The 13,509-nt window shown below is 45.5% G+C and overlaps 1 protein-coding gene across 1 annotated transcript in view; it reads left to right on the top strand.

The window, feature by feature from the left end:
* The window catches only part of LOC103747158 (zinc finger protein 445), a 15,871-nt gene extending 3,989 nt beyond the window's left edge, over positions 1-11,882 (top strand). Inside the window, exons 2-7 of the mRNA XM_008849492.3 lie at positions 354-925; positions 3,878-4,046; positions 4,373-4,467; positions 4,740-4,866; positions 6,542-6,652; positions 7,536-11,882. Coding sequence (XP_008847714.2) covers positions 497-925; positions 3,878-4,046; positions 4,373-4,467; positions 4,740-4,866; positions 6,542-6,652; positions 7,536-9,286 — 2,682 coding nt within the window. The 5' untranslated portion in view covers positions 354-496 and the 3' untranslated portion in view covers positions 9,287-11,882. The remainder of the gene's footprint in view (positions 1-353; positions 926-3,877; positions 4,047-4,372; positions 4,468-4,739; positions 4,867-6,541; positions 6,653-7,535) is intronic.
* Positions 11,883-13,509: the final 1,627 nt, after the last annotated feature.

Below are 13,509 nucleotides of genomic sequence, written 5' to 3'. Positions count from 1 at the left end.
TTTTTAAGTAGTCTTTGAGACAGGGTCTCCCTGTAGCCCCAGCTGGCCTAGAACTCAGTATGTAGACCTGCTGGCCTTGAACTCACGGAGATCCTCCTGCCTCTGCCTCCCTAGTCCTGGGATTAAAGGTATGCTCTATCACACCCGGTACATGTCCTGCCTTATTCAGGGAGATTTTCTTAGCTTACCTCCTTAGGTCTCAATCTAACCCTGATCTGCTTCATACTGACAAGCCCATCTGTGCATTGCTTATGCATGTGGGCCTTCTCACGCATCCAGGTGATACCAGCGGTAGGATCTAGTTGCTTCATGTGTGGCGGACATAATTTTCTTACGTTCTCCCTTCTGAACAGGTTATTTCAGTCTCTTGCTCATTACTTCTGAAGAGCAGCAAATGGCATTGTGCTGTGCTGTCTTGAGAAGATACTCCTGAGGACCCAGCAGTGATCGGTGAAAGCAACAGATTTGTGTTCATCTGGGTGACTGAACAGGAGTGATGCCTCCAGGCAGGTGGTATGCTGCCCGCTCAGCTCAGGCCCAGGCTTCAAGGAAGCGTGGACACCCTAACTTGATAAAGAAGGAAGAGGAGGAGGATGAATATACTCTGGTGCAGACTGCCAGGCCACAGACACTTAACCGCCCTGGCCAGGAGCTATTCCGCCAGCTCTTTAGGCAGCTTCGCTACCACGAGTCTTCTGGGCCCCTAGAAACTCTGGGCCGCCTCCGGGAGCTCTGCCGCTGGTGGATGAGGCCTGATGTTCTTTCCAAGGCACAGATGTTGGAGCTGCTGGTGTTGGAGCAGTTCCTGAGTATCTTGCCTGGAGAGCTTCGGACCTGGGTGCAGCTCCATTGCCCTGAGAGTGGTGAGGAGGCTGTGGCCTTGCTGGAGGAGCTGCACAGGGATCTTGATGGGACACCATGGAAGGTAACTGGTGCCCAGGGAGCCCTATCTGCCTGTCTGTGGGCGAGGTGCCCTCTGAGCTGTCAGCCTGAGGAATGCGGGGAAGATTCTCCTTGTTAATATGTCTGAGAACAGAATATGGTCAGCAAGTATTGACAAATCACAGCATGAGCTTATGGATGCAGTGGCTTATATAATGTAGAAATTCTGTCTGCACATAGGATCTAATTTGATCATGTAGGACATGGTAGGAAGAAGGGGAAACATAGGGTCAGGACTCTGGGCTTCTGAGTAGAAGAGCAGTCTGCATGTAGCTGGTTATATCCCTGGGCTGGGAAGTTGGAAGACTTTTTTTTTTTTTTTTTTTAATTTTTGTGATTTAAAAAAAAATTATGTGTATGAGTATATTCTCTGTGTGTCTGTGAACCCGTGTCATGCAGTGCCCATGGGAGTCAGAAGAGTGTGTTGGATCCCCTGGAACTGGTTGTTAGCTGCCATATGGGTGCTGGGCATCAAACCCAGGTCCTCTGCAAGAGGAGTCGGAGTCAGTGCTCTTAACCACTGAGTCATGTCTCCAGACCAATCTTTTTGATTTTCATGCAATATAATTTGATGGTATTTAGATCCCGTTTCCTAAAGACTTCAATTTTAAGCTTCATTTCACAGCCTCAGTGTCCTTAGACATCTCAGTACCTTTCTAGACCTTAGTTTACTGAGAAGAAAATACAGAAATGAGCTAACGATGAGGATTTGTTCAGTAAATGTTTGCATGCTTTATCGTGTGCCTTGGCCCTGGCCTTGGTGTGAGGAAACAGCCAGTGTCCTAGACCTGGCAGGAGAGTGGTGCTGGGGCGCTTCCTGCATTTTTCCTTTGGCTGCACACAGGACACTGGTCTTTTATCTTCTGAGTTTTCTAAAAAAAAAGCCTTGATCATTTTTTAGGCTTCCTTCAAATTTCATTTATATAAAAGAGGTGAGTCTGCATGTATAATTCATGCTTAGATGTGACTAAGATTTTTTGAAGTTTGTCCCCAAATTTATTAAAAAAATTAAATAAGCAGTTGATCATAATCTCTCAGCAGAAAACAATAATAAATGAGTGTAAGGAATTGTTAATAAATAAAAAACACTTTTTGTCTAATTGGGAGTATTTTAAAAAGTTCTGAGGGTCTGGAGAGATGGCTTAGTGGTTAAGAACACTATTGCAGAATACCCGGGTTCAAACCCCAGCACCCACATGGCAGCTAACAACTGTCCGTAACTCCAGTCTGAAGGGATCCGACAGCTTGTTCTGACCTCTGTGGGCATTGCATAACATGGGTGCACTTACCTACATATGCAGGCAATACATGCATAAACATAAAATAACATAATAAAATTAAAAAAAAAAATCTGAAACAGCATTCAAACCCTCCGCCAACCCCCACTGTGTCGTTAGTGCTAAGCGCTGGCCTGGAAGTCAAATGTGTAGAACAGGCTGCCCTGAAATTCATTCTACCTTTGCCTCCCAGGTAGTAGTGTGATTGGTGTGTCACTATGCCAGGCCTGCAGTTATCATTTTACAAAATCACTAGAATGCTCAGAGGGACTTGATAGTAATTTATAAAGTCATGTAAGATAGAGCATTTGCAAGATTGTGGCTTTGTTATACTTAGCTTATTTAGGGTGAGAGGGAAGGTTTTTAAAAATCCATGTAAACATTGCCAAATGAGCAAAAAGAGCCTAACCTGTTGAAGACGAGCTAGAAGAATATAGAAGACAGTGGGAGCTGAGAGAAAGCCCCCAAACCAAGAAAATGAACAGAAAAGCATTGTGATGCCTGCAGAGTCACAGAATCCTGGGAAAGTTTTTGTTTTAGACTTTGGGGGGCATGAATAGGAGGGCTGTGCAGTCTCTGTCAGATGTTCAGCAGCCTCAAGCTAAGATTCGTTGATATCAGTGTAGAGAAATCTTTGGCCACAGGGCCAGGAAAACGCCTCTAGGTTGATTAGCTTTAGCCTTCTGGGCTCATTTCTTCGTCAAAGACAGCCTTGCCTGGGACAGCTGTTTGAAATCCCAGGGCAGAGCACTGCTTCCTGCTGTCTGATTGGATGTGCACAGGATGAGACTACTTCTTTGTGGTTTCCTGGCTGACGGTCCTAATTAACATTGTCTTTCTAGTGGTGTTATTTTGGTCAAGTTTACGCTCTGAGAGCCTTCTCTGAGGTCACCGTGCACCTCAGTGTACTTAACTGTACCTCTGCTGTAAACTGTTTTCCATTTAACTCCCTCTCATTTCTCAGCTTCAGGCCAGGGATAGGCTAGGGTAATGGAGAGGTGTCACTGTGGCATCTGATATTGCTATCCTGACTTGCCAAGCGTTCTAGTTTGGTTTCTGTTGCTGTGGTAAACACCATGACCAAAAGTAGCTTGGGGAGGTTCATTTCTGTGTACAACTCCCAAGTCACAGTCTATCACTGAGGGAAGCCAGGGCTGGAAACTGGAGGCAGGAACTGAGGCACAGACCACAGAGGAATGCTTGATGGCTTGCTCCTCTTTCTTGTGCTCAGCCTGCATTTTTATACAACACAGGTCCACCTGCCCAGGGGTGGTACCATCCACAGTGACCTTGGTCCTCTCATATCAATCAGCAATCAAGAAAATGGCTCAGAGACACGTGTGTCCATAGACACAGAGAAAATTCCCCAGTTGAGGTTTCTTCTTCCCAGGTGTGTGAACTTGACAACTCGAGCAATGAAGTACACTCTTCTGTTAAGTGGGAATCTGTTTGTGCTGGGATTCCCCATGGTAAAAGGAGACCGAAGGGTGGGAGGAGTTTCCCTGTCCTTTCTCTTTGGGTCCCTTCTGCCTGGAGGTAAAGGGTCTAGTGGCCCATCCCTTAGCTTCTGCTTCTTAGAGGTTGGCCATATGACCTCTTTGAGTTTGAGTTCTGATTCCTGAAGGAATGCTCTCATGACAATTTTTTTCCTTACCCAGGACCCACACCCTGCTCAGAGCCCAGATGTACATTGGATGGGCACAGGAGCCCTATGTTCTGCACAGATATGGTCCCCTGCTTCGCCTTTCAGGAGCGACTCTGTTCTGGGGGACCATTTGGAATCTCCACATGCAATAGGAGTGTGTGACTTCCTTGCTGGGCAATCCGGTACTCATAGCCCTGTTCTCAGACCCTGGCCTATGTCACACTTCCTGTATTTCCTATACCATCATCTTGTTACCATCTGTTTTCTCAAGAATCTTTCTGTCCCTTAGCTCTGTGTTCTCTCCAACCCCTCTGTGATCCATGTCTGGCTGCTTTCTTCCATTGTACCTGCACTCCCCGCTTCTTGGCCCCCAGCAGACACACGTCCTGTGGGTACTGAACAGCAGTGTGCCTGCTTGAGGGTTTTAAGAGTCCTCTAGGAGTGGGGAGAATGGGCTTCTTGGGTGTCCAGAGCTGGGCAGCTGTCTCATGGCTCTTTTCTCCTTCAGATCCTGCTGCCGCCCAGGTGCCTGCCCATTTCCAGATGGAAGGGAGCACAGGAGAGCAGGTAACAGCCAGCAAGTCTGTAACAGCCCGGCCCCAGGTGAGCCCCAGGGCTTTTGGTCCTTCCCGCTGTCTTAGTATTGCTGCCTAGTGGATGGTACAGCTCCCCTCATCCTGAGTTTCTTTGTCATTTGACCTCCTGTTCAGAGACCCAGTTATGCCCCTTGAGCCCAGGGCCTTCTGCTGGGCGAAGGTCTTTCACCATTGCCAGGTTCATCTTTTGTTCTTTCTCAGCCAGCCCCATTTTCCCTCCTGAAAACTAAGAGCCATGGATCAGCTCTAAGTCATAATTTCTCTTTTTTTTTTCTTTAGGAACGCTTGACGTTCAAGGATGTAGAGGTGACCTTCTCTCAGGATGAGTGGGGATACCTGGACTCGTCTCAGAGGAACCTCTACCAGGATGTGATGCTGGAAAATTATGGGCACATGATTTCTGTGGGTTAGTCTTTAGCATTCCTGGCCACCTTCTGCCTTCTTGCTTTAAAAAAAGTTTTAATCTTTTAAAAAATTTAGGCTGGTTGTTTTAGTGCAAATTTTTAGTCCTACCATGGGTAGAGGCAGGTGGAGTTCTGTGAGATTGAGACCAACCTGTCTCATGAAAACAAAAGAATCCTGGACTGGAGAGGTGGCTCAGTGGTTAAGCGCACTGGTTGTTCCTGTTCAAGACCCGAGCTTGAATCCCAGCACCCACATGCAGCTAACAACTGTCCATAACTCCAGTTCCAGGGGATCCTGACCTCAGCAGGCATTATACAACATGGGTGCACTTACCTACATGCAGGCAATACACCCATACACATACAATAAAAATAAATAAAATATTAAAAGAAAACAAAAGAACCCCAAACCAAACAACCATTTATTTTGAGACTGGAGGGATGGCTCAGCTGCTGGTTAGGAGTACTGGCTATTCCAGAAGATCCCAGTTTAGTTTCCAGCACCCACATACCAGCTTGTAACCATCAGGGTATCTGATGCTGCCTTCTGGCCTCCATGGGCATTGCATGCGTGGTACAGTTAATACACACACAAACACAAACTCACATATACACTAAAAATAAAAATCTTTTTTTCTTTTTGGTCTTTTTGAGACAGAGTCTCCCTGTAGTCTCTGCTAGCCTGGAGCTTGCTTGGTAGACCAGGCTAGCCTTGAACTCAAAGAGATCTGCTTGCCTCTGCTGCCAGAGTGCTGGGATTAAAGGTGTAGGCTACTATACCCATCCAAATTTTTTAACATTTTTAAAAATTATTTTGCTGGGTGTGGTAGCACAAGCCTTTAGTTCCAGTGCTGGAGATGCAGATGCAGGCATGTTTCTGTGAGGTTGAGACCAGCCTGATCTACATGGCAAGCTCTAAGCTAGCTAGGTGCAGGGTGATCCTGTCTCAAAATAAAAAAATTATTACTTAAATTTTGTGTGCATGTATTTGGGCCCAGGCATACACCTGGGAAAATCATAAGACAACTAATGTGAGTCTGTTTTGTCCTTATACCATGTCGGTCCCAGGGATCAAACCCAGGTTGTCCGGCTTGGCAGCAGGTGCTTTAACCTGCTGAGCTATCTTCCTGGCCGTTGGGTTTTATTGTAATGTGTAGAAAGGGACCTGGGTTTTGATCTTGCTCTATAACTACTAGCCACATCACTTAATCTATCACGTTACTACCCTTCTTTTGAAAAATGGAGATGGTAATGCCTGTTATGCTGTGTTATTGAAAAGATTGAAAATATTTCATGGTCCTAGTCCATTTAAGCATTTAAAAAATTATGACTAAAGGACTGGGTGTGATGGCGCACGCCTTTAATCCCAGCACTTGGGAGGCAGGAGCAGGTGGATCTCTGAGTTCAAGGCCAGTCTGGTCTACATAGTGAGTTCTAGGACAGCTGTCTCAAAAACACCAAAAAAGAAAAAAATTATGACTAAAAAACAAAAATATCATGACTGATTTAACGAGTTGAGTAGTTGTGTGGCTTTTACCTCTGGCTCAGCCTCCTGTCTGGTTTCCTCAATTGTCTTCCTGGCCTTTGTTCTTTACCAGGATTTTAGGTTGTGGGTAGGCCCTAGAGAATAGTTCTGTGTGACCCATTTTCCTTCCCACCTCATTCCTTTTTCTGCAGTGGGGCCACCTTCAAAACCTGCTCTGATCTCCTGGTTGGAAGCAAGGGAAGCATGGAGCCTGGATGTCTGCACAGGTCAGCCTGTGAAGGATTCAGCTACTGCCCCTGAAGGTAAGTTCCAGAAAACCCACCAAGTTCTGCCCCCCTTGCATCTACTCTTTGATATGGTTACAGACAGACCTCATTAGGGACTTATCCCATTGTTTGCTAGGAGTTACAAAGGAGTGCTAGGCTCCTGGGCCTCTTCCCTCGTGTTGGCCTTTGATAATCCATTTCTTTCAGCCCTAGCAGCCATCTTAGTAACTGTTCTTGTTCTCACAGTGTTTCCCCATTTACTTTCCACTCACTGATGATCCTTCTCAGCACTGTGCTGCAATTCCCCCGTGTTCCCTGTGCCTGCCACAGCCTGTTCTTGAGAGCACCCATCCCACTCCTGTTCCTCTTCACTGCTTGATACTTCCTGCTCTGGTAGGCTTGATAACCAAATTTTTTTTTGTCTTTTTGAGACAGGGTCTCCCTGTAGACCCAGCTGTCCTGGAACTCACTATGTAGACTAGGCTGGCCTTGAACTCACAGAGATCCACCTGCCTCTGCCTCCCGAGTGCTGGAATTAAAGGTGTGTGACACCATCCCAGCTAATAATGAATTTTTTTCAGGCAGGCCCTCCTTGGACCCCCAGCTCTTGGGTTTCAGGGACCTTTGTGCTGTGGTCCTATGTCATGATTCTTGTCTATCTTGCTATTAGTCCTTTCTTCAGTCCTCCTTATTGCCCCCGTCCCCCCACATTTCTGTGTCTCTAGCTGCTGTGCCCATCTTGTCTTTTCTCATAGCTTCCTTGTTTATTGATAGGCTCTTTCATTGTTTTATCTTATCCTTGACGATTTTGTAGAAAGTCTTGGCAGTCAGGGGTTATGGTATTTAATGGTTCCTTTTTCCTTTTTGTAGTTCCAAGTTTGGGGGGAAAGTCCATTTTCTTGTTTTTGATTTCTGTCAGGAGGTGAGCTCCAGATTATGACAAGAAAGTTGAACTCGAAACAGGATGCTTCAGAATACACAGAAACCTTTCCTGAGCTATTAGTCTGTCCTGTGACACGTGTTTCTGGGGTAGCAGGGCTCAGAGAATCTTTGAAAGAGAAGAACGCACTACAGCAACTCTGTGGAAGCCCCATGAGAGTGAGAGAAATTAAGGAAGAAACAGACATCAATCACAGGACAGGAAGAGAATCTCAAGTATTAGGAATAAATGATATTCCTGACCTAAAACATGTTAAGTGTGTTAGAGTTTCCCAGAAAAAGCGATGCTTTAAACATGGCTATGACAGATACTTCAGAAAAAGTTCATGCCATTATGACTGCAAGAAATACGGGAAGGGGCCCCGACACACAATTGAGGGGTTTGGTGTGTATCAGCGAATTCACGCTGCTCCGAAAGAGAATGAAAAGGGCACACGTGGAAAGGATTTCATGCTTAGCTCTGATCACCAGCAGGAGCAGAGTGTTCCTGTTGTTCAGGAGTATAGATGCCGTGACTGTGGGAAGACCTTCGGTAAAAGTTCCCGTCTTGCGCAACATCAGAGACTTCATAGTCAAGAGAAACCATTTAAATGTAGGGTGTGTGAGAAGGCCTTCAGGTGGTACTCAAACTGTTCGCGACATGAGAAAATCCACACTGGCGTGAAACCTTATAAATGCAGTTTATGTGAGAAAGCTTTCCAGCGTCAGTCAGCCTACCGTCTTCACCAGAAAACCCATACTAAAGTGGAATTTGACTCTGACCGGTACAAAAAAGCTCTCACCTACAGCTTGGAGCTCAATCATTTGACAGACCAGAATGGGGAGAAATTCTTTAACTGCAGCCAGTGCAGCAAATCCTTTCGCTGTAAGTCCTATGCTCTTGAACATCAAAGAATTCATACACAGGAGAAACCTTATAAATGTACCAGATGTAGGAAAGCCTTTTGGTGGAGGTCACACTTTTCACGTCATGTGAGACTGCACCAGGAGCAGGAGTTCTGTCAACAAGATAAATGTCAAGAAAAGTTCCAGCAGAACTTCAGTCAGCCCCGGGGTATGCCCAAAGTAGAGAAAGCTTTTCTGTGTCAGCTTTGTGGGAAAACTTTTGCTCAAAAGAAATCACTCATTGAACACCATAGGGTTCACACAGGTGAGAAACCATACCAATGTAGTGAGTGTGGGAAAAGATTTACCTATAGGTCAGCCTTTATTGTTCATAAGAAGCATCATGCCTTTAGAAGAAAACCTGAAAGTGGACCATCTTTTAATCAGGATACATTGTTTCAAGTTCCTCAGAGCAGTCACACTACAGAGAAGCCCCACAAATGTAACCACTGTGGGAAAACCTTCGACAATCACTCTTTCCTTCTCATTCATCAGAGAGTTCACACCAGAGAAAAGCCCTATAAGTGCAGGGAGTGTGGAAAAGCCTTCCGATGGAGTTCTAATCGCTCCCGACATGAGAGGCAACACTGTTTGTACCAAGGGTACAAGTATGAAAGTGAAGCAACTCCAAACCTAGAGTCCAGTGTCCTCACTGGTCCGAAGCGCTTTTGGTGTGCAGAATGTGGGAAAACCTTTACACGTAAAAGAAGTCTTTCAGATCACATGGGAATACACAGTGGAGAGAAACGCTTTAAGTGCAACGTGTGTGGGAAATCCTATGATAGAAATCATCGACTGGTTAATCATCAGAGAATCCATGCTGCAGAGAGACCTTTTAAATCTTAGTGGTGTGGTAAAGATCTCACCAGGAAACATTCCTTCTGTTCCCTAGAGAAATCAGACCAAAGCAGTACACTCTGAACGCAGCCTGCCTGGCTTATCTTCTTGTGAGGACAGAAGGTTAATGTTCTGAAATTAAAGCCACCAAGTAGAGAGAAGCCCCTTGAAGAGTGTGATGACCTTTCTGACCGGAGCTCCATGTCACTGGACTCGAGAAAATACCCACTGAGAAAAACTGCCACAGATGTAGCATTTGTGGGAAAAGTTTTAGCAAACATTCACAGCTCAGTAGCTACAAGAGATTTCACACTCGAGAGAAGCCCTTCAAATGTAAAGTGTGTGGGAAGACTTTCAGGTGGTCTTCCAATTTGGCCCGGCATATGAAAAACCCCATTAGAGATTAGCCTCGGGCCTCAGGATAGTGGATAGTAGGCACTAAGGGGAATACATTCAAAGTCCCAGTCCTTTCTGGTTTGGAAGCACTTGGCTTGGAATCCCGAGGATTTAGACGCTCAGTGACTCATCAGTGTACCTTCTGAGAAGTGATGTTGGGGAAAAGCAGCACGTTTTCTGGGGCCGTTCTGCAGGCCGAGGCCCTTAGCTATAGTTCACAACTCTTCCAGACAGCCAGGTCTCCTCTGAGAACTCTATTGTAGTTTGTGATTAGATACTTTGTAGTCTGATTCCAGTTCTTGTTTAGGTTTGGCTTGTATGTTCTTTGACTTTAAAGGAACAGCATCAAGAGTCCTAGTCTCAGGGACTGGAGAGATGGCCTAGTGTTTAAGAACACTTGTGGCTGTTACACAGGACCTGGGTTTGGTTTCCAGCACCCCCATAGCAGCTCCGTAACTGTCGATAACTACAGCTCCATTGGATCCAATGCCACCTTCTTGCTTCCGTGGGCATTGCATGCACTTGGTGCACATCTGTGCAGGGAATCACACAGAAACCTTCAAAGAAAAAAAATGAAACTACTACTAATCTTCCCAGACATGTCCTGGGGAGCTCTGCTGGGGCTTCAGTTTTACAGTTGGGTTTTAGTTAGTATTATTACTCTCTGTAGGGAGTAAGAAGGGCAGAGTGCTGGGCTCCATTGTTTGATCAAGATGGCCTTAATCCTCAGTTCATCTGAGGTATGAGCACCTCCCATATGCCAGGTACCTGTATGTGTGCCAAAGACACAGCAGTGACCTGAAGAGGCAACTGACGTGCTGTCTTGGGTCCCTTCAGACAGTAAATAAGATGGGTTATATTCTTGATGATGATACCTCTTGAGAGCAAAGTAAGAGAAGAATGGGAAGGAATGCTGAATTGGTGTGTGGGTTGTGAATTTAAACAGGCTGATCAGGAAGGAGCTGAAAAGAGAAGGTGAAAACTAGTTCAGTAAGGCACTGAAAGAAGTTGGGGAGTGAGCATCAGGCAGATGAGGTGGAATCTTGTCTGGTGGCCTCTGGGGACAGCAGAGTCCCCTGGGTGGAATGGAGTGAGTCAGCTGCAGAGAGTGGACTTCAGGAGAGTCCTTCAAGTCTTCGTAGAGGTGGTGTTAACACATCTGTTGGTGCTGCGTCTCTGAAGAGAATACCACTCTGTTCATAGTTTGCCTTGCCTGGGACCTTGTCCTTAAGTCTGCTCCCTTGGCCTGATCTCTCCTGAGGCCCATGTCTTAGTGTCATCTGGCAGCCAACTCAGCCTGAACCCTCAGGAAGGGGAGGCGTGGGTGCTCATGATTGCAGAGATTTTGCAAAAGATTGCTTCTGTGAAGAATCAAGTTCAGCTAAGTCAGGGCTAGAGTTTTCTAAGATGCTCTTGATCAGAAAAGTTGGAAGTTCAAATTTTTTCTATTTGTATCTGTTTTTAAGTTTGTTTTAGATAGGCTCTCACTAGGTAGCCCTGGCTGGCCTAGAGGTTGTGAGTCAACCAGGCTGGCCTCAGATTCACAGTAATTCTACTTCTGCCTTCAAAGCACTGGAGCTAGAGGCATACACCAACACAGCCAGCCTCGGGAATTTTTTTAAAGCAAGCCTCCAGTGAAGAATTAGCATGAAGCCATACTGTAGAACACAGCTTCTGTTTGGGAGCCTTGCAGTTTGTTTCTGAGTTGATGGGATTCTAGTTGGTAGCTTCTTAATGCTTTGGCCACCCTGTGTAATCTCGTTTGTGAACTTGGCCTGGTAAGTACACAGGTTCTTTTAGTCTAGCCTATCTCATTATTCTCTTGGAAAGGAACTGAAGTTGGGGATGGGGATAGTCAGGTGGGCAGCGACCAATACAGGAAGAAATAGGAGTGAGATAGCCACTCATTCACCTGGCCATTTTGGTCAGCTCCATCGTAGCTGAAGACTCAGACCACAGTGCAGTGTGTCCAGAGAAGAAACCACACAAAGACCAAAATATGCACAATCTCACACATTTTTGAAAGCCCAGCTGTGTAAATATGTGGAAGTGGAATCTACAGTCCTTCGTAAGTGGAAATTGAGACAGCTACTTACTGTGCCACGCAATTTGCAAAGTCTTACAAAATTTTGAGTACCAACCAGTGGCTCCCTTCCTGGATCAGCATGAAGAAAGGTGAGACCTGTCATTGCAGCATTGTTTAGGTTGTGGGACTGGAAAAAGGCTCTCTTGCTTTTAGCAGAAGAGATGGTGCGAGGATTGCTCAGTACTTAAGAACATGAAGCACACATCTTTAATCCTAGCATGTGGGATGCTGGGGCAAGGGGCCCATGAATTCATAGTCAGTTGGAGTTACAGAGCAAGACCGTGTCTCAGAAAAAAAGTTAATATGCGTTACATACTTCAACACGGAGAAAACTGCTTAGTTATAGAAGTTGTATGTAATGTATCATTTATGTGAAGTAATCATATTGGAGTACATCCCTTTCATTGATCTGTGTTTCAGTATTTGTGTAAGTTCGATGGCGGTAGCACCCTCATGGGTGGTGGGGAGCAGTTAATGAAATGCATGTTACTGCTTAGATTAGTGTCTGTTATGCGAGCATGTTAGAGGTAATGTTTTGCACTTTTCTGAGGAGTCAAAAGACATGAAATTGTAAAATTATGAAATGGGGTGATGTGTGCTCACCACTGCACTGCCTTCAGAATGAAGTTCCTGATGAAATCTAGAGGGTTTTTTGGGGGGGCGTCACTTGTTTTTCCAAGAATTGATGTAAAAGTACCTGAAAGTTAAGGTTTAATACAATATTGTTGGTTCTTTTTAACTGTTAAAGTATTTGAAAATGAATAAAAAATTAAGCATGGGTCTTATACAATTCTCAAAATTAAAAATTAAAGTCTTTAAACCAATAGCCAGCTTCATGTCTTAATAGGCCACGCAGTGTGGCTGAGGAGATAAATACACTCCCCTCAGTGAGTGCATCATTTTGCCCACTTTTATGGTCAGAAACCCAGGGAACGTGGGTTTATCAGCTTGGGGGCATGGTAGAAGTGCAGATCAGCAGAACCATCTCTCCCAGTCAGCACTGGGCAGTTACCTGTTAAAGGCTGTCAAGAAATGGTAAGAATGTTTTGTATAGAGCTCCCAAGTTGTATTATTATAAGCACCTTAGTTTTTATTTGTTTGCTTGTTTATTTCTGTGAATGAGTGAAATTGCTAGGAGCAGACTGTTTAGGCCTTTGAATGGCAGGTAGACCTTTCCTTGAGGCCTGGCATCCTAGGGTTTGGGTATGTTGACCTAGTAGCTCAATCTCTAGCGTCCTGCTGGATTTGTTCCTAACAGCCTGGCTGTTTTGGACACTTACCCTCTGAGAATATTCTACCTGCAAGGACCTTGGCAACTGAAGTCATAACTGCCCCTGAAGGCATTGCCTCAGTCCACTTCAGACAGCCTGCACTGATATTAGAAGGCAGCAGCCCAGGTTACTCTGAAGCTATTCCTTAGTGGGAGGAGGAGCACATCCTCAATAACTCAACAAGAACTACACCGTGAATGTTGAACGTAAACAATCCATTCACATGCCACCCTCACACCATCTCCCCTATGTAATTGGCCTGTTCAGCTAGGAGGCACTCTCCTGTACTGACCCCCACAGTCCCCACCCCATTGGGTTCAAAAAAAGTGTCCTCCAGAATCATCTTTCCTGCCTTTTTTTCTTAAGCAGAACAGGCTGAGCTTGTATGAAGAGAGTTTGCAGCAGCAGCAGTAGCAGCTGCACCATGGTATTGAGAGGACAGTGGAAGCAGCAGCTGGGGCCAACACGGCTAGGAGTAA

This window comes from Nannospalax galili, unplaced genomic scaffold (assembly GCF_000622305.1).
Source record: "Nannospalax galili isolate Female #2095 unplaced genomic scaffold, S.galili_v1.0 scaffold443, whole genome shotgun sequence".
NCBI lineage: Eukaryota > Metazoa > Chordata > Mammalia > Rodentia > Spalacidae > Nannospalax > Nannospalax galili.
Note: the sequence above shows the minus strand (reverse complement) of the source record. Positions and strands in the feature narration are given on the sequence as shown.